General features: G+C 56.5%; 1 protein-coding gene across 4 annotated transcripts in view; it reads right to left on the bottom strand.

Annotated features, from left to right (window-relative positions):
* Positions 1-3,073: 3,073 nt before the first annotated feature.
* TPCN2 (two pore segment channel 2) overlaps positions 3,074-19,593 on the bottom strand; it is a 32,756-nt gene continuing 16,236 nt past the window's right edge. For 2 of the 4 annotated variants that reach the window (XM_072758637.1, XM_072758639.1), the window contains exons 12-25: positions 19,057-19,138; positions 18,751-18,837; positions 17,852-17,971; positions 17,645-17,704; positions 15,691-15,819; positions 14,933-14,982; positions 13,436-13,535; positions 11,419-11,490; positions 10,241-10,317; positions 9,716-9,797; positions 9,544-9,626; positions 9,060-9,141; positions 8,531-8,625; positions 3,074-7,946 (exon numbers count right to left, since the gene is read on the bottom strand). In XM_072758637.1, coding sequence (XP_072614738.1) covers positions 7,868-7,946; positions 8,531-8,625; positions 9,060-9,141; positions 9,544-9,626; positions 9,716-9,797; positions 10,241-10,317; positions 11,419-11,490; positions 13,436-13,535; positions 14,933-14,982; positions 15,691-15,819; positions 17,645-17,704; positions 17,852-17,971; positions 18,751-18,837; positions 19,057-19,138 — 1,198 coding nt within the window. In that variant the 3' untranslated portion in view covers positions 3,074-7,867. The remainder of the gene's footprint in view (positions 7,947-8,530; positions 8,626-9,059; positions 9,142-9,543; positions 9,627-9,715; positions 9,798-10,240; positions 10,318-11,418; positions 11,491-13,435; positions 13,536-14,932; positions 14,983-15,690; positions 15,820-17,644; positions 17,705-17,851; positions 17,972-18,750; positions 18,838-19,056; positions 19,139-19,593) is intronic. The other 2 variants (XR_012001669.1, XR_012001670.1) reach the window with 1 other exon arrangement.

Genomic DNA, 19,593 nt, shown 5'->3' with positions numbered 1-19,593 from the left:
GGGGAATGAGGAGGGACACAGAGAAGACGCTGGGCCAGGAGGAGGCAATGCTGTCAGCGGCCAAGTGGCCTCAGCCCCTCTGTGCCTCAGTTTCCCCATCTATCAGAGCTGCCCCAGCCCACGATTAAACAGGATTAAACAAGTCAACATCCCACTTTGTCAAGTGCTCAGAAAAGCACATGGGGAGCGAGGCCTCAAATTGTGGCTCCTAATTATCAATCCTTGCTGCTCCCCTGGACTCTCAAGAATCCCTCCACGTGCCTGCTGCTGGCATATCCTTTGCCTCCCGGGGCCTCCACCACGAGACCTGGAAACACGATGACAAAACCGAGGCTGTGGGTGGCAGCTCACTTCCAGGGAGCAGGTCCCAGCCCCACCCATCAGGCCTCCCACCAACCAGCAGCCCGCTGCCTCCTCCAGCAGGCACCTGTTCCCTTTTTCTCTAAGGCTGCCAGGGAGCTCCACACTGGCCTGCAGCAGTGGTGGGTCCTCCTGAGGGTATCTGCAGCCTCTTCCTCCTGCTCCCAGCCCCGGCTTCTTCTGTCTTCATCCCACTTTACCTCCTTGCCTGGCAGAGCACAGCCCGCAGTGCCTGCTTCTAGAGGGAACGCCAGTGTCTGAGGTAAGACCCTTGTTCTTCCCAGCACTCAATGGCTGCGATAGCTCCGAATCTCCCCAGAGAGCATCGGCTTATGGAGCTGGGGGAGGGCGGCTGGACCCCCAGGGGCAGGACCAGGGGCCCTTGTTGGTGTCCCTGCCCATGGCACCCACTCCACCACGCCTGGGCAGAGCTCTCATCTTGCTCAGGGTCCAGCCAGCTTCTCCGTGTCCAGTTGTGTGGTTTGTGCACAGACCCAGAACCCAGGCAACAGAAAAGGGATTGGGACAGCCGGGAGGACGAGAGGCCCAGACTCTATCCGCCTGGAGAGACCAGGGTGGCAGCTGCAGTTCTGAGAAGCCAGCACCTTTCCCGACTCCTCTGCCCAGAGGGGACCACTCAGAAAGGGGTCCCATCTGTAACTGCTCCCTCGAAGGACTGTTTTACAATCCAACCACAGCAACGATTGGGAAGAAAGCAAACAAGGAGGGAGGAAAGATAACTGACTGAGCCAGCTGTCCTCCAACCCTGGTCTCTGGATCCACAGCTGCATCCCCTCGGAATGGATTACAAACGCAGGTGCCTAGCTTCCCCCAACCCCCAGATCACCCCAACCAGACCGCCTGGCATGGGGGGCCCGGGGATCTGTCTAAGGAAGCCTCCTCCGGGGATTCTGAGAGCTGCTGGCCCACCGCCTCCAGCCACGGGATGCTCTCCTCTACCACAGTCTCGTGTTAGTGGCCCCCGTCCACCTGCCCTGCCCATGAGCTGAGAAGAAAAAGTGGAGGCCAGGGAGGCGGGACAGGCAGGTCTGGCTCACCTGGCGACAGGTGTTGCCGGGGCCCAGACGCGGATTAGCCAACTGCTGTCAAACCTGGGGCAGCAGCCAGGCCGCCCAGGTCCCTGCAGGTGTGGGCTCACCACCCTGGGGTGGCTCTGATTGTCTTACCAGAATGGCCAGGGCCGCCAGTGCGATCAGTGGGCTGGGGTGGGCTGCCCGCACACTGCCCATGGCGTCAGCTGGCCACTTTGATGTGAAGGCCATTGTCGAGCCGCACGCCCCCTTCTTACATTTTTAAGAGCAGTACGGTGTGCCTACCTTCCACTTTAAAAAAAAAAAAAAAAAAACAATGCATTGTGCTAACCTTTTAATAAGAACCACCAATTATCTCTAGGGCAGAAAACCGAAACCTGGCTGTTTTGGTGAAAGACAAGATTCCTCCCTGCTGTGCTGAGCGGAGGAGACCACATGAAAGGCCCCAAACCGCTTGCTGAGACCCCACTCTCAGGTCCCGGCAACAGATCAGGCCTAGGTCCAGGTCCAGGGCCCCATCCTGCCGGCTCTGCCACAGCCACCACGCTATGCACCTGCTGGCCCGGGGGGAGAGCCCACAGAGACGCCCACCGAGGCCACTCTGGCCCCCCGTGGTGCACAGGGCCTCCCAGCTGCCCCAGCCCCTTGCCGCCGGCAGTTCTGGGCTCTTCACTCCATCCCTCCATTCGCCCCTGCACCAGACTGTCCTGGTCACCAGAGCCTCAGAGTGAGTCCGGAACACTGGCAAACCGAGATCCTCAAACATACGCTTCTCTATTTTTGCACGTAAGTTTCATGTAAATTTTTCAATCAGCTTATCAAACCTTAATAAAAAAATAGGATTATGTTTAGAACTTTAACAAATCTATGGATTAGTCAGGGGACAATGGACCTATTGATAATATCAACTTTCTGGCCACGAACAGGACAACTGTGGTAGAATTCTGAGCTGCCCCCAGTGACCCTCACCATTGTATATGGCCCTCCCACCAGGCTTGGGCAGACCCGTGACTATGATGCCACAGTCACTCCTGGGGTTGGGTGCTGAACTATGACACAGCTGACTTCAAGAAAGGGAGGGTATCCTGGTGGGCCTGACCTAATCAGGTGAACCCATAAAGGGTCAGGGCTCTTCCTGCAGCAGAGGCACAAAGGGTGAGGGATTAGATTCACAGCAAGTTCTCTGTCGCTAACTCTGAGGGCTGGGGGCCGTGTGGCAGGGAACGCAGCAGCTTCCAGCAGCTTCCAGGTCCTATGAGCAGCCCTTTGCAGACAGCCAACAAGGAAATGGGGTCAAGTGCTATCACCTACAGCCCCAGCCTTTTCACCTTGGAAACCGAATTCGGCTGACAACCACAATGAGTGCAGGCATGGGCTCTTCCCGGAGAACCCAGGAGCCCAGCCGTGAAGAGGACCCAGCGAAGTGCGGCCTACAGAGCCAAGAGCAGGTAAGCGCCGAGTGTCTGAGACTGCCATGTGGTAACTGGGTATTCAGCATTCTCCCCTCAAGCCCACAGTCCTGGATTTTAATGACATTTTATAATTTTCTGTATAAAGACCTTGAACATCACTTGTTCAATGTTACCTTTAAGGACCCTGAAGGTTTTACTCTCACATAAATAATACTTTTTTCAGTATCTTTTAAAAGAAATTTATGAGAGTTTGTTGCTGTTATATAAAAACAATTTATTTCAGTGTATCAATCTTACAGCAAACCATTTTGCCAAATTCTTACTGTTCAATGATTGTAGCCTTTCTATATGGACAATGATGTTATTTATGAATAAAGAGACATATTTTTTCTAATGTTTACATTTTTTACATATTTATTTGATTTTAATGAGCTGGCCAGGTTCTAATTTTGTTACTCCTAATTTTAAAGGGCCTGACAATACCATCTCTCCATCTGGAAAGCTCTTTCCTGGAGGTTTGTGGTTGGAGGGCATCCAAAGGGCGCCCACATGGGGTGAGAAGGGCATCTCTGTGGGGAGGAGGTGGCAGTGGCAGACGAGAATTTACAAGAGAAATAAGCAAGTGAGTGCACAGATGAAGGAAAATGCGAACATTCAGGAAAAAAAAGGGTTAGCAACCACAGAGAGAGAAAACCAGATGTGCCCTGTGGCGTTGGTCTGAAAATGGAGTATCGGCATGATCTCATAGTTGTCAATAGATTGGATGGATGGATGGATGGATGGATGGATGGATGGACCAATGGACAGATGGATGGATGGGCCAACAGATGGGTGAATGAATGGATAGATGGGCAGACGGACTAATGGATGGATGGATGACCAATGGACAGATGGACATTTGTATGGAGGGACCAGCAGATGGACATATGGATGAATGGAGAGACGGATGGATAGATGGACATATGGAGAGATGGACCAGCAGAGAGAGAGAGACGGATGGATGGATGGACCAACAGATGGATGGACGGACAGATGGACCAGCAGATGGATGGATGGATGGAACAGACAGATGGATGGATAGATGATTGACAGATCAATAGATAGACGGATGAAGGACCTATGGATGGACAGATGGACAGTCACATAGGCAGATGCATGTATATATACCCTAGTTCTATCTACCAAGAGAACCTGGGCACAGCAATACCCATGCAGTAGGCACACCTCACACCTACATCTTGGTTCCTAGATGCTATTCTTGCTTAAAGGAACAGCGTCCAGGGCTGGGGCAGAGAAAGCACAACATGAGCCCAGAACATCTTTTCCTGCCAGAAAGCAAAGAAGCATTCAAAAGATGACAGGTCCTAGCAAATGGACGCAAAAGCTAGATGAAGCAGTTCCCACTGGCCAAAGGAGAATTTGAGCATGAAATAAAATACAGCAACAGACTGCATGTAGCCCACTGAATGGAAGAAAGCACAGTGTGCACAGATGAGCACAGGAGGGAGGAGAAACTAAAGGAAATTTGGTGAGGTGGATGCTCACATAGCTTCGGGGCACCCTGTTCATCACAAAGGGAGAAGGAGTAACTTTATGCCAGGCAGCCCAGCCACCACTGCTGACACCAAGTGACAGGGTGGGCACCAGCCATGGAGCAAACTGAAATCTCATGCCACCTGCCAGGATGCACTTCTGTGATATTCCTACAAAAACCACAGAAACAAGCTCACAAGGACACCTCGCATGAACCCAACCTGGGGACCTCCCTACACAATCACTGGCTGACCTTCAAGTGCCGAGGTCACCTGTCCGGGAAGATTACAGGCGACCCTGGGGCCTGAGGTACCTGGGGCCTGAGGGACCTAACTGGAGGCTCAGAATGGCCATGAGTGGAGGGAGTGCCAGCCAGCAGGAACTGAGGTGACCCCACTCCCGTGTGCCTGTCTGCTGGAGGCCCTTCCTAAGCACGGAGTGTGAAGGGGATTGGAACCACAACCTCCCCCCCCCCCCCCGCCCCAGTGATTCCAGAAGAAAGTTCTACTTGCAACTTTTCTCTAAGTCTGAGGCTGCTTCCATGTTAAACATGAGCAAACTCATGACCTCTGTGCTCCTCAGCCTCAGAAATGGCAACTGCATCTTCCAAGGGCTCCCCAGGGGCAGGGGGTGGGGGCAAAAGCCTCCATGGGGATCAAGGGGAGAGGAAGTGGCCCCTTTGCAGCCCTTCCTGGTCAGTGGAAGCAGGCAGGTGGCACCAAGACCCCTGAGGAGCTCACCTGCAGAGGCCCAGGGCAGCTGGTGGCCCTGAGCTGGGCAGGAGGGGAGGTGAGAACCCTTCAATGTGGAGGCTGCAAGTGCCAGCTGGGCAGCATTCAGGCCTCCCAGGCAGGCTGGGGCTTTGCTGCCCACCCACGCACTTGCCTTGCCCCCACACCCGACCCCAGGGCCATCGATGACCAGGACCCAAGGCCCTGCTGTTGGGTGTGTGCAGCTCTGAGCCCACCGTCACCCACACCACCCTGCCCTCCTCCGGGCCTGCCCCAATGGGCACTCCAGCCAGTTCCCTTCACTCCCTGGGCTTCCCCCCTCCACCAGGCCACCTGCCTCCATTCAGCTTCTTGCTGACAGCAGGCCAGGGCTCCCCAGCCTGTGGACAAACAGGCCCCTCCTTGGAGCCTGCCCCAAACCACAGGGCTCCTCCGGGCACAGCAGCCTCCTGCTCCCGCCTCATCCCCACTCCCCTGGGGCAGTGATGCCACTCCAGGTGTCCCAGACTCCTGCCTGGCCCTGGGTGACTCCAGAGTCCAGCAGGGCTAAGCCCCCTGCACCTCAAGCCAGCCAGAATGCTGAGGGAGCCACCGCAGGCACAGAAAACACAAGCCCCGACCAGAGCTGCAAGGGTTTGTCTGAGAGGTGAGTGCATGTTCTCTCTCAGTGCAGCACCCAGCTGGGAGCTGCAGGCCAGACACCCCCCACCCGACCCGCTCTCCTTAACCAAAAGCTCAGCTCCAGCTCAACCATGAATTCAGCCCTGGTTCTCAAGGGGACAAAGGCTTCAAAGCTGATACCATTTGAAACTGATGGAAGGGGACAGTCAGTGCCCCCTCCCCACCCCGAGTATCCAAGAGACACCAGCTTGTGGTCAGAAGACACCAACACAACGGCACCAGCTTTGGTTACCCCATCCCAAGGGCAGAGCCAGCCTCTGAGTAGCACAGTCTCCCAGAGTGCAATGTGGGTCCTCCAGAACTCTGTGCCACGTGACAGTAATCACCAGAGGGGGCTCCTCTGCACACAAGCCATGAAACAGAAGGCAGAAAACCAAAAAAAAAAAAAAAAAGGCAGAAAACCTTCAGTCAGAGCTGGGCCCTGCACAAGGCAGGGCAGGGAGCGTGACATCCTACCTGGCAAGCGCCCACTGCAACTGCTTCCTCCAGGTGGACAAGCCTGCAGCCCAGGCCAGAGGCCACGCTCCATGGCCCCAGTTAGCCTGGGAAAAGCAATGAACCAGCCCTGGGGGTCAGGGGGTCCAGCCTGCACTAAGAGTGAATCTGATCCTGCCACCAGATGGCGCTCAGACCTTGGGGGTAGGGGATGAGGGGCTGGCAGTAGAGTGCACACAGCTGCCAGGCCCTCACCCTTGTCCCCAGGGCGTGCAGGCTGTTGCTGCTCTATGAGGTGCTCCCCACCCAACCAGCCTTCCCGGAAGGCAGGCTGCAGAGGGGACAGGTCTGAGAGTGGCCTCACTACGCCCAAGGATCCCCCAGACCCAAGGGGTAGCACATCAACACCCAGGATCCGAACTCCAGAGTCTGAAAGTGCAATGTACGTGGGTACGTGACACAACCGAGCCCCGGGGTGCCTTTTTCTAGTCACTTTCCTCCAATCCCACTCCCTGAGAAGCTGGAAGACAGAGATGACTTCTCCCCCCACTGGAGTCAGCGCCTGTGCTTTGTGACCACCCCCACCCCCGCCAGGGCCCAGAGCAGACATCACTAATCAATCCCAGAGTTACTCCCATGAGGATCCCAATCCTCAACAGGGACCTCCAGGAGCTCCCACCCATCACTCAAGTCAGCCCTTATAAAGAGACAACCATTTGTTAATCTGGACCCATGGTAGCTCGAGCACCAATGTGGCCTCTCACACATTATTCGCTTTCCCTCCTCCCTGACCTACTAGCCTCCTCTGCCACACACCCTATGGACCTATAGGGAGAGCCACCACTGACTCACACGTGCTTTTGTGCAAATTAGAAAAAAGTATCCTTCACCCTGGAGACGTCCCAAAGGCTGGACACACCCTTGCAACCAGGTTTGCAGTGCACAACCTAAACAACCTTACCTGGCCACCCTGTTCCAGAGAGAAGCAGGATTGGAGTTGTGTCCCAATAAGAACAACGACCTCATTCTTTCCAAGACTTCAGGATAAAAATTATTGGCATTCTGACCCATGAAGACATACACCCAATCACACTCATATGAGCCATAAAATAATAAAATAGTTAAGATTCTCCTTATGTAAAACCACCAGGATCCCCAACTTAATGCCCTGGAAAGCTGCCAGTTGGCCTATGTAGGTCCCCGGGGGCGGGGGGGGGGGGAGCAGGCAGCTTTGGTCCCTTAAGGCCACCAGCAGTGAAGGCACCACAGAAATGGCAGGGCCCGAAAGGAAGGCCGCTGCTTCCGGCTTCCCAGACGGTCTGAAAAGTCCCTGCGGAGTCACTCTCTTCTGTATTTAGAAAAATCAAAGTCCCACCAAAGCAGCTTATAAGAGAGCAGCATGGCGCAGAGGCCACCCAAAGCACAGGCGCCCCATTCCGAGGGGCTGCAAAGAAAAACTGGTGGTGAGTAGTGGTTCTGCTCAATGGCAGCAAACCAGGGCCTGCACATCTACCCCAGCCTCAGGCGGGTGGAGTAGCTCCCATCGTTGTCCGTCTGTTTGAGGGTAAGTCTCTCCTGGGTATAGCCAGCCACCTCCCACAACTGGCATCTCCTGAGGCCACATCGCCATCTGCCGCCCTTGCCAGGACGGCGCACCTGGGTGTCACCTGCACAGCTGCAGGTGCGGATGGTGGCTCAGCTTCTCCACCAGCTCCTCCTCCGTTGGCTCCTCCAGGACGTCCCTGCGGGATTGGGGAGATGTCCAGGGAGCTCCAGACAGGGGGGCACTTGGGGACCTCTGGGATGGCATGCAGTCTTGCTTCCCACAAAGCAATCACCAGGCATGTGCACTAGTGAACATGGGGGCTTAGAAGCATCTCCGCAATGTGTGCACGGTCTCCCTAAAAGCCCGAGAAGATGCCCCTGCATGCTGGCCCGTGGGGCAGTGCAGAGGGGCCACTACAACACAGCGCATGCTTGCAGAGGGAGCACTTTCCTCACTAGCAAAGATCGGACTTCAAGGTCACCGTGGGGAAGCGAGGGCCCCCTGCCTACACCCACCAGCAGAATCCCTTGGAGACTAACGGCACATGAGAACACTGCCTTCAAGGTGCTCATCAGAGAGCAGGAGAGAGTGCACACCCCCAGCAGCAGAGCACAGGAAGCCCAGACCCTGACCCCAGCTCAGGGCTGCAGAAGGGCGGCAAGATGCCTGCAGCTCGTAGAGAGCATCAGGGTCACAGAGGATGCTCGCCCACCCACCCCTCCCTGCCTCACCCTCCTTCCCTGCAGAGGCCAAGTAGAAGCCCCCTCCTCAATCATGCACCTAAATAGGAGCTCCACGCTCATCTGATAGCTGGTCTCCTGGTCCCCGGCAAGAGACTGCAGGTGAGTACGGCGGTCCCACTTATGAAGAAAATGCTGGCAAACAGGAGAAAAGGGGGCCAGTGTGTGAATCCCACAGGAACCAGCCTTTTCCCCTCCAGGGTCGGCCAGGCATCCACCATAGGGAGAGCTGAGCCCACCCCGGACACTGGGATCCAGGGCCCACTCCTGCAGGAACCAGATGCCTGATAGCCCTGCCCCAGCACCCTCAGCCCTGCCCCAGCACCCACAGCCCTGCCCCAATCCCCCCCCCGCCCCAGGTCCAATGTCACAGGCATTCAAAGAGGCTCCCAGCAGCCAGGGTGAGCCTCGCCAAGCCCCAGGGCAGGACCCAGCCTGAACTGAGCACCTGATGGAACCCAGCACAGCCCGTCCCACCCCAGTCCAGGTGGGCCCAGCCAGCAGCCTCATGCCACCATCAGCCCTTCAGAAACCACCCCTCAGGCCACCTGGGCAGGGATCTGGGCTACCTCCAGAATCAGAGCCAAAAACAGGTTGACCCAGATGACAGATGACACCAGCCACCACAACACAAAGTAGATCTTCGACCACCTGTGGAGGCAAGAAGGCCACCTGTGGTTTCGGGGAGCCATGTGAGCTGGAGCACCATGGACTGCGAGTCCAGCCGGTAACTCTGTGATGCTCCCACTCCCGTTTTCAAGATGCCCAGACAGAGGCTTTTAGAAGTGGTCAATGAGTGGCCAAGGTAGCATGGCCATTGAGAGGTGCCGCTGGGATTTGAACCCAGGACCATCTGTTGGGCCAGGGCTGAGCTCGCCAAGCTCCAGGCTCTCCTTCCCCCAGCCTGCCTCCAGGGCTCCCAGTGCAGTGGAATTCTCTAGAACCCACCTCCCAGCAGTCCCCAAAAGAGGCAAACCCCAGGTCACCGGCGGGGACACAGGACATGCAACCTGCACCGTGATGGTGGAGGACCTCCCAGCCGGGGTCACTCACGGGCCCGAGTAGCGCCGATAGGCATCCAGGAACACCTGCCAGTTGTTCACCACCATCACGTTCCACAGAGTGATCAAGGCGGCCTGAGGGGCGGCAGATGCAGGGTCCAGGGGGGCAGGGGGAGGGCGACGGGAAGGCAAGGGTCTCAAGGAGCAGGGGGCACCAGGCTCACCGCAAAATCATCAAAGTTGTTGGCCCAATACTCCAGCTGCTCGAAGCTTCCGCAGGGCGCTGAGCTGTTGTCAGGGGCCAGACTGTGGGACAGGACAAGCCGGGTCGAGGTAGGGACCAGGACACATATGCCCAGGCGCCTCAGCACTGCCCCAGCCCCTGCACAGCCAGAACCCTTGTGTGTGGGCCCTGAGAAGTCAGAGGGAGAAGCCAGGGCCCCCAATCTCTGGGGGTGCTGTGAAGGATGCTAGGGGCCAGGGGCACAGACACGCCTGGGAAATGGAGCCTCCATCCAGGTCTGGCTGTGTGGGCCTGGCCTGAGGGTCCCTAAGGGGCAGAGGAGTGGGGGCTGCAGTGCCGAGTAGGCTTCAGAAACTCTCAGTACAGACTCTACGTGAAGGCACCTGGCAGGGTGGGGAGGGGAGGCAGAGGAGGGACTAGGAGCCCCATCCCGGAGCCCCACCCAGGTTCATGCTCCTCTGCACCCCTAGAGACACTCCGTTGGCATGTTCGGGCCCCACCTCACCTGCCATTTCCAGGAGGAGCCACAACAACACCACGGAACAGGTTGATGCCCATGATGGCGAAGACATAGTACACTACCTAGGGAGACAGCACCGAGGCTGCTCAGCGCCATGGTAGACAGACCCACAGAGCCAGCAGGTTCCCAGCCCTCAACACTATTCCCAGTTACAGGCACTGCTGGCCTCCCGCAGGGAACAGTGGGGCTTCTCCCGAGTACCCCCTCTTGGCCACCAACCTCCCCCAGAGGGAAGGAAGGGAGGAGCTGCCACCACCAGGGGAGCCACGGAGATCAACTGGAACCCAAGGGGAAAGACCAAGGCAGCCAAGGAAGCGAGGCTATCCGCCCTTCCCCAGGACAGGTGTGGCAGGAAGAGGGGGGAGAAGGACCCCTGTGCAGTCTTAGGGTAAGGGGTCCCAGGGGAGGGGCAGGTAGGCTTCCTCAGGAGGTGATGCCCAAGGAGTACCACCCAGCAGCCTCATGTCACAGAGAGAAGAGGTTACCAATGGCCTCCGACCTGTCCCCACCTATCCCCAACATGCCAGGGGAAGAGGAAGGGGCACACGTCCTGGCAAAGCCAGTCCCTTCTGGGCATCCGTTTCTTCTGCCGGGCTTCGAGCCTAGAGCAGCACCAGGGACTCACCTGGGCTGGGCTGTGAGCAGAGCCAACAGCACCTCAGGTCAAGCCTGGCTCTGGAGACAGGGGACGTCATGGCTCTCTCTCAGCCAACATGGCAGGAGGTCTTGCAATGGCTCAGGGCAAGGCGGGTTGACCAAAGCCCCATCTGGGTCTGTGTGGGCTTCAGGGCCCCCTAGTACCCCTCACACTTTTTAAAGTCAGTGTCTCATTACGACCCGTGATCCAAAAAATGGAGGGACTCAAAAGTGACCAACAGGATGTCTGGCAAAGAAAGGGAGTGTGGTTGGGCAGTGCTTCCTACAGACCAGCCCAGAGGTCGCCTCTCGGGAACGGCAGGGGGCACTCCGGCCTCCCGGGCCTACACAACACAAGAGCCACCCCAACACAGTGCCCTCCTTCCTCCAGAGCAACCAGCCAGCCACGAGCTCACTATATAATCACCCACTGGGAGCTGCAGCCTCCCACAGAGCCCAGACTCCCCGGAATCGAAAGCCAGCTCCACGCCCCACCCCGACAGCCAGAGCCTGTCACCCAGACTCACCACCAGGATCCCGCCAAAAGCCCGCATGTTTTTGATCAGGTCCAGGATGGTACTGGCCACCACAGCCATTAGCTGAGGACAGAAGGAAAGCATGGCCCTACTCTTCCTGGTCCCACCGAGGAGACATCAACCCTGCCCACTGCCCTGACCCTGACCAGGGCAGGACCAGCGAACTACCAACCCACACACCCCATAGCCACCCATAAACACCCACACATGATCATATGCACTTGGAACGCACACACTCATACATCCCCATCCACCCACCCAGTCACATGCAGAGGCATGTACCCATACACACTCATGCACACCCCACACATTAGATGTGTCTCAATTCTAAGGCCCTTTGGTGAAGCCACAGTTTGCAGGATCTCAGATCACACTGCCCAGTGACCCACTAAGGCTGCGTTAGCTCCTCTCTGGTCTGGAGGCTCCAAAGCAGCACAGGCCTGAGGTATCCAGGTCAGCCCTAGTGATCAGGTCTGAGAAAGGGAACCTGAGAGACCCACCCAGGCACCCCAGCTCCAGAGGGCTGCTCCCCTGACACGTAAACCTGAGCTTTCCAATTAGCCTGTTTACCCCACCTGATGTTAGATCATAATGCTAGATGCCGACAGAGAGACACCACGATGCACGTGTGTATGCACGTTACTATGTGCAAGCATACAGGCGCGCTTGCGTGTGTACGTGTAACTGTGTGTGGGTACAGTTATGTGTGGATATAGCACATGTGCATGCAGGGTACAGCACGTATATAGTATAGTTACATGCTGTGTGTACATGTGAGATTGTACTTCTGGATCATGTACGTTTGTCATGTATGCATGTGATTAAGTGTGTACATGTGTTACCAGTGGGTGATTATATTGTGTGGTTACACGTATGGCTGTGTGATATGCATGGCTGTGTTGGGGTTACATGTACTTATGACCATGTGAATATGTGATTCAGGTGTGTTTATGTGTGGTTATGATCACACTTGTGATCACATGCATATATACGGCCATGTGTATGCATGTGTGATCACATGCATGTGAACGTGTGTGGCTTATGTGCTCATGTGTTTACCACATGTAAGAGTACATTGTGATCACATACATATATATGACTTGTACACTGATCACATATATGTGTGCACATGTATGATCACATGTATATGTGTGGGTGTGTGCATATGCATGATCGTGGGGGGGGGGCTATGTAAGGACATATGCATGCATGTGGGTATATGTGTGCACGTGTGTGATCACATGCATGTATGTGGCATGCACAAAGTCCCTGGTGCAGCATCCCATCTGCACCCAGGGTCCCCAGGCCACCTTCACATGGGAAATTCTGCTAGGTAACAGGTAGCCCCAGGCAGCACAGGCACATGAAAGGACAGATAAGCACAGGGGAGGGACCTGGACAAATAAGAAGGGGTCTCATGTCCTTGGGTTTCTCTTCTTCTGGAAAATTCTTAAGCAAACAAACAGGAGGAGATAACTCTACCTCTGTGCTGAGTGGGCACTTGGCCTAAATACCCTGCTTCCCCGGCCCCCTCCCCTCAAGCCTGGTGTCACTCCCTGCGGGTATAGGGAGAGAAACTGAGGCTCGCAGATGGTCACAAGCCACTGGGTTCCTGCACTGGGTGTCCTGAAGATGCACACCCCAGCCAACCATATGCCCCACTCCCACTGGGGGGCCTGGGGTAGAGGGCCCTGGCCAAGCCCACCTCTGCCCCTCATTACTAGAAGCTATGAAGAGCTTATGCCAATGGCCTTCTGGGAACCTCAGGACACCTGGGAACAAGGTGGTTCCAAGAGCTCCAGCCCCGGCTCTCTCTCTCCTTGTCCACAAATGTAGGGTTGGATCACCCAGCAGCAGGGCAGGGGACACATCCCCAGGGGACCAAGGTAGCCAGAGGGACAGTCCTGGTCTCAGTTCCTCCCTGGTCAGGCTCAGCCACTCTCTAGAGCAATGTCACAGTGGGAGCAGGACAGTGGGAAGGCGAGGCAGGGGTCAGACGTCCACGGACCTTCATGCTGGGGATGATGCGCAGGAACCGGAACACGATGAGCATGTTCACCAGCCGGGCCATGTCCCACAGCGACAGCAGGCCCAGCATCTCTGGCTTCCTGGAGAGACACACAAGAGACTGGTTGGGAGAGCCTCAACATGCCAGCAACAGGAAGACACAGAGATGCAGAGAGCGAGGCGGGGGGGTGGGGGAGGGTGCTCCGTCTCAGGTACAGGACAAAGTCTGGATGGTACATCCCTGGCAGCCCAGGACAGCACTGACCAGGGCACAGCCCCTCATGGTGGCACCTCGGCTATCATACCCCCCACCTTACACAGGAGGCCACTCAGGTTCCAGATGCCGGAACACCCAGCTCAGGTCCCAACAGAAGTAGAAGAGACCTGCTCCCCAAGCCAGTCCCCTGACTCCAGCCCTATTTCACCCCTTTTTCTGACCTCATCTGAGATCCCTGTCGGCTGACCCTGGCTCCTGACCCCATCCCCTGTCCTGTGGTCCCATTCTATGTCCCAGCCCCTCTTGGTATTTCTCAGAGGCTTACTGGGCTCTCATTCCTATTTAAATTGAAACCCACTCGCACACAGGACACTCCCCTTGTGATTCTCAGACAAAGGTACACAGTGGGCTTTCAGTGAGCTTTACCAACAAGCCAGCCCTACAGCTAGCTGCCCGGCACAGGGGACCACTGCTCCTGAGGCCGGGACTCCCGCCAGGCCACAAGGGACCTGCCAAGGACAGCACCAGCCCAACTGTCTGCCTGACATAAAACCTTCCTGGCTGGCTCTGCAGCAGCTGACCCTAAACAGCCAGTCTTTCAGCCCCACTCCCCATCTCCAGCACCTTCTAGCTGCTCCACTAAAACAGAGGTGGCCCAAAAAGATACCAAGATACCAGAGCTGCCAAGAGGCCCAAGGCCAGTGAGGCCAGCACGCATACACTGCAGGGGCAGCTATGTCCTGGGCACCGCGACCTCACAGCCACCACACTTCAAGGCACCCAGACATCTAGACTGCTATGTGGCCATAACAGGGGTAGTGGGACTCACAGCAGCCCTGGCCCCCATCATCTTACAGGGGGCTAACCCGACGACCAGAGTGGGAGGTGACAGGCCAAGGTGACACAGCTCCCAGCCCGATTCCAGGGCTCAGGGATCCCGCCAGCCCTAAGCTGGGCATCTCCACTCCCCAGGGCACTGGGGGCCGCACGCCCCACCCCGGTGCTGGTGCCGAGGCCGCTGTCCCCTAGAGACTTGTCAAGGCTCTAGGAACGCTATCATTCTGACAGTGAGTTAGGACATGTTCCCCAGGAGCGACGAGAGGGGTCTGCACCCACAGTCCTCAGCGGCCAGGCTCTGAGCCGCCAGCTCTCCTAACACTCGGGCGCTTGGCCCGGGAGTCAAGTGGCCCAAGCAGGCAGGCCGCAGAGAGCGCACCCCCCCTTGGGGCCTAGCAGGGCGCTGGTTGCTGTAGCCTCCCTCGGTTCTCTGCAGTCACATACCAGCCTGGGTGTGGGAATCGGTACACAGCCAGAGTTGAGATCTCCAAAACCTTTAATTACAAAAGAAGAGAAGGCATCGCTACAGCAACGCTAATCTAGGCAGCTTTCCAATGAATTATAAAGCTCGTGTGTAACACACGTTCCCCACAAAGGGGGATTTGGGGAGAAGTCAGAGCTCTATCCTCGACCCCATGAGTTGGTTCCAAACGTGGGACTTCCTGCAGCTGAGAGACTCTCAGGTCTCAGGAAGCAGCAGCCCGCACATACGGAGGGCGGGATACCGGAAAGGCTGGCGGGGGGCCCAGGTTGAGGACAGACCAAAGGCCCCCGTCCCAAGGGGCCCGCAGTTCCTAGAAACACGAATGAATGCAGCACCAGCATGGCTGCTGACACACACACACCACGCGTGACCCTCTACTCCCACAGCTTCTGGGGAAAGCGTGCCTGGACCCCTGCCTCTCCTGCCACCCACAACAAGGTCCCATGGTCCGGAGCTCTGTGGCCGGGGCTGGTGAGCCAGCGAGGCCCCTCTCAGGGGCGGGAGAGGCAGCCTGCCTCCCGACGTTCAGACACGGTGGAAACCCGGTTCCTACAGCCGCTCACAGGAATGCCAGCCCTCTGCCACTGGAGGCAGGAGCCCAAGGTCTTGGGGCCCTCAGCTCCCGAGAGCCAGCCTGAGATTGGACACAGCACAGAGCACGCAGAGAGCACACCATCCACCCGGAGAGGCCCGCAACCTGGCCTATCCTAGACTTTACCAGCAGGACGATGGTGAGGAGGCCATCAAACAGGTTGCTGGAGTATGACAGGTACCCCGGCAGGCCCAGGGCGAACACCTTCAGAAGCAGCTCCAGCACGTAGTACAGGATGAAGACACAGTTGAGGATCTGAAAGGAGGACAGCTACCCAGTGCTCAGTCCCGACCTGCTCCGCGTGCCTCTCAGGGCTGCTCTGCCCGTGTCCCCACCCCCACACACATGGGGCGTCTGCAGTGCCCCCCTTCCTGATCCATGCCCCCGTCAGGGGACTGGCCTCAGTGGTAACGCACACAGCTGCACCCCCAGCGCATGCTCACCTGGCCCCACATCTCCCACCCCACATCCTTTCTGTGCCTGCAGGCCTGGGTCACCCCCCACGCATCCCACCAGCTCCTGTTCTGGCACGTGGCTCCCTCCCCATGGCTGCCACCCAAGCCCACGCCCCCGGTGCTCTGCCCTCACTCTTCCAGTCCCCATCTCCACGGGAACATCAGGGCGACCTCTAACAACGCACATGGGCAGGGCCTCCCTCGGGGGAAGGGAGTGTCAGAGGAGTTCTAGCATCTAAGGTGACCACAGGCCACTGGGTCTCTGTCTTGTTTGAAGCCAGTAAGTAAAATACAGAGGACCTCTTCCCTTGATGGAGGCCTCATGGCACCTCCCCCGGGGTGCACAGAGCCACGGCGGGGGGGGGGGGGGGGGGGGGGGCCCACGAGGGGTCAGATGAGCACTGCCGTCACCTCGCATAGGGGTCCAGCCTAAATTTCCCATTGTTAGTGCTGCCCCATCCACACCCATGAAGAGGTTGCTGTTAAGGCAGGAAGAACATTTCTGACCCTGCGTCCTGAGCCATTACCATAGGGCAGAGCAGGATGGAACTCTGCAGGCACCCCAGAACCCCCTGCGGCACTCCCGAGACCAGAAGCCCCTCACAGCCAGTCATGCTGACTATGATGCTTAACAACTACTGCTAAAGAAGACGGACTCTAGGGGCGCCTGGGGGGTTCCACCGGTGAAAACGACTACCTTCGGCTCAGGTCATGATCCCGGGGCCTGGGACTGAGCCCCACACAGGGCTCCCTGCTCAGGTGGGGGGGGGGGGGGCCTGCTTCTCCCTCTCCCTCTCCTCACTGCTCACACACTCTCTCACTCTCTCTGTCTCTCTCTCTCTCTCTCAAAATCTTTGGAAAAAAAGATAAAATATAGGTCAACTGCATCCAACTTGATTTTGTCAAGAGTAAAAACCAACAGTGAGTTACTCACTAGGAGACTGAAGCTTTCCAGTGTCATCCAGAAATAAAGTACAATGGAAATAAGACTTTCTTAAAGTATAAAACAAAGGAATTTCAAGCATCAGGTCAGGAAAACCATTTTTTCCATTTTTATGCTAGATAAAGTCTACTCTCTGTTTAATACACGTGACATTCTGTGACAGTTTTACATTAGACAAATCAAGCTGTTTCCTACATGACTAAAGAACATTCACTCCAATCAATTTTAACACTGTTCACAAGATCTTTCATTAAAATAACTTTAAAATACCTGCTTTGTTAGGGTTCTGGGATTAAATAACATAGGGGTATTGCTATTTTGCTTAAAAATCCAAAATGAAAAAATGGTTTTCAAATTCCTAAGGAGATTGACAAGACCTAGTAATGTTAAGAAAAGAGCTCACAATTCCAGAAAGGGCTGAGCATTGGCTGAGAAGCAGCCCCAAGGGGGAAGCTCCAATCCCAGGGCCAGAGAAGCCCGGAAGACGCCTCGGCACACTTGCGGCCTGCACCGCACCAGCCTCTCCCAGGCCCAGCACCCACTCCTGTTGCAGCACCCCATGATGGAAGGAGTGGCTCTGCACCAGAAGGGCCCCAGAGAGGGGGAGGCTGTGCCCTCTGCTCCCGCTGACTCTCCCATCACCCTTGCGAACGCCTGAGAGCAGCGCGGCCCCAGAGCTCACCCCTAGGACGAAGTCGTCACGGTCCTCGGGCAGCACATCTGCATCCATCACCAGGAACACCTGCAGAGCCAGAGCGGCAGGCAGCTCACCAGCCCAGGCCGGTGCCGGGTGCCACGGCCAGTCAGGGAGCTGGGAGGAGGGGCAGGGGCCAAGGGGGTAGGCAACAAGGCGCCTCCCACATCCACACGAGGGCAAGCCTGCACTCACAGAAACAGACACAAGGTTCCCAAGGGCGATGAAGTTCCCCAGGTAGTCAAAGTAGCGGTGGCTGAAGAGGAACTGGGCACTCTGCAGGAAGGGAGACCCGTACTCGGGCCGCGGAGGGTGCTACGGAGGGAACACACCCAGGCTCAGAAACACGAGCCTACAGGAGGCTGTGGCTGCAGGGAGCCCGCCACTGCCCATACCACCTTATTCTGGAATTCGACTTTTTTCCTACCTCCTGTCTTATCCAAGTCTGTCCAGCCTAATAAAATAATCTCAAACATGGAAACAGTTGCACACACTAAAATGTTCATCGCAGTCGTCTCTTAACACCAAAGAAAGCTAGAGAGAACCTAAATGGCCACAGACAGCTCAGGAAAACCACAATATAAGGCAGCCATCTAAATGGACACAAAGTGCTACAGGACAAAAACTATTCTGGGAAAAAATATGTGACAATTACACACTAATAACTGAAAGCTTAACACGGAACAGGGCTCTTGCGGATGCAGTGCTGAGCTGGAGGCCGAGGCTCATCTGGTGACTTCACAAATTGGTATCAAGGACAAAAAAATGAAGGCTTTGGACAAACTCAGGACTCTCCTGGGGAAGGACACATGGAAGTAGTATAAGTCTGTCATGGAGACAGGAAAAACCCTCTGGAAGGTTCCTATGGGTCAGACGTGACCCAGGCCACTCTCTGTGGTCCGTGAATTTCATGATTGACAAAACCATCCCAGCTTCTAAGAGCCAAGCGCTCTCTGTTCCCATCTGTCATCCTAGGGGCCAAAATTCTCAGGAAGGCAGATTCTGGCACTGACCATTAACGGTCACCCAGGTGATCAATACCAATAGGTGCTGTAACCTTCCCAGCTCCCCCCAGGTGGCCTGGCACCAGTTACCTCTTTGATCACCCTTTTGTCAAACTCATTGAAGAGTTTCTGAAACTCGTCAGCTGACAGCAGGTCATCACCATAGGAACACACCTTCTGCAAAAGAGGGAAGCAAGTCAGCCAGGCTCAGCTGGGAAGGGGGGAAGGGCCGCCATAGGAAGGTGCACTATCCCCAGACCCACCCGGCCTGGGCCAGCCCCAGGTGATCTGAAATGACAGCCCTGTGCTGAAAGGGGGCAGCTGGCTGAGGTGACCATCAGGAGGGGCCCAGAAGCCCAGGCTGGGGAGGGCAAGAGGACGAGGGGGCTCTGGTACCTCCACAATGGCCTGTTTGTGGGCGCTGTCCAGCTGGACCTTCTGAAGCACCTGCAGGAAGTCCTGGGGCTTCACCCCAACTCTGCAAGGAAGACACCCACGCCCCAGTGAGCCCAGCTGGTACAGCCCACCGGGGCACCCGCACCTCTGACCTGAGCTGTGCCACATGTGACTGAGTGGCCCTGGGCAATGACAAGGGCCTCCGTCATCTAAAAATCCCCAAAGACACTACTGTCCTGCCTTCAAGAGGAGCAAACGGGGCTCAGAAGTGGTACGCAGTATAAAAGAGATACGACAGGGCAGCTCATGAGCCATTGGGATCATCACCTTCCAGACACCACCTCCAGACCAGGCGGAGGCAAAGACATCCGTCCCAGGCCCCACAGGTTCCAGCAGCCAAGCACAGTGGTGCAGGAAGGACGTGGGCCAGAGGGGAGGGCCAAAGCCAGCCAGCCCTCATCAACCCATGGGCTCCAGGGGTCATGAGGACAAATGAGTCAACCCAGAGAATGACAGCCCTGCAGTGCCAAGGATGTG

Source organism: Vulpes vulpes, chromosome 5, assembly GCF_048418805.1.
Source record: "Vulpes vulpes isolate BD-2025 chromosome 5, VulVul3, whole genome shotgun sequence".
Taxonomy (NCBI): domain Eukaryota; kingdom Metazoa; phylum Chordata; class Mammalia; order Carnivora; family Canidae; genus Vulpes; species Vulpes vulpes.
This window is presented reverse-complemented; position numbering and strand designations above follow the sequence as displayed.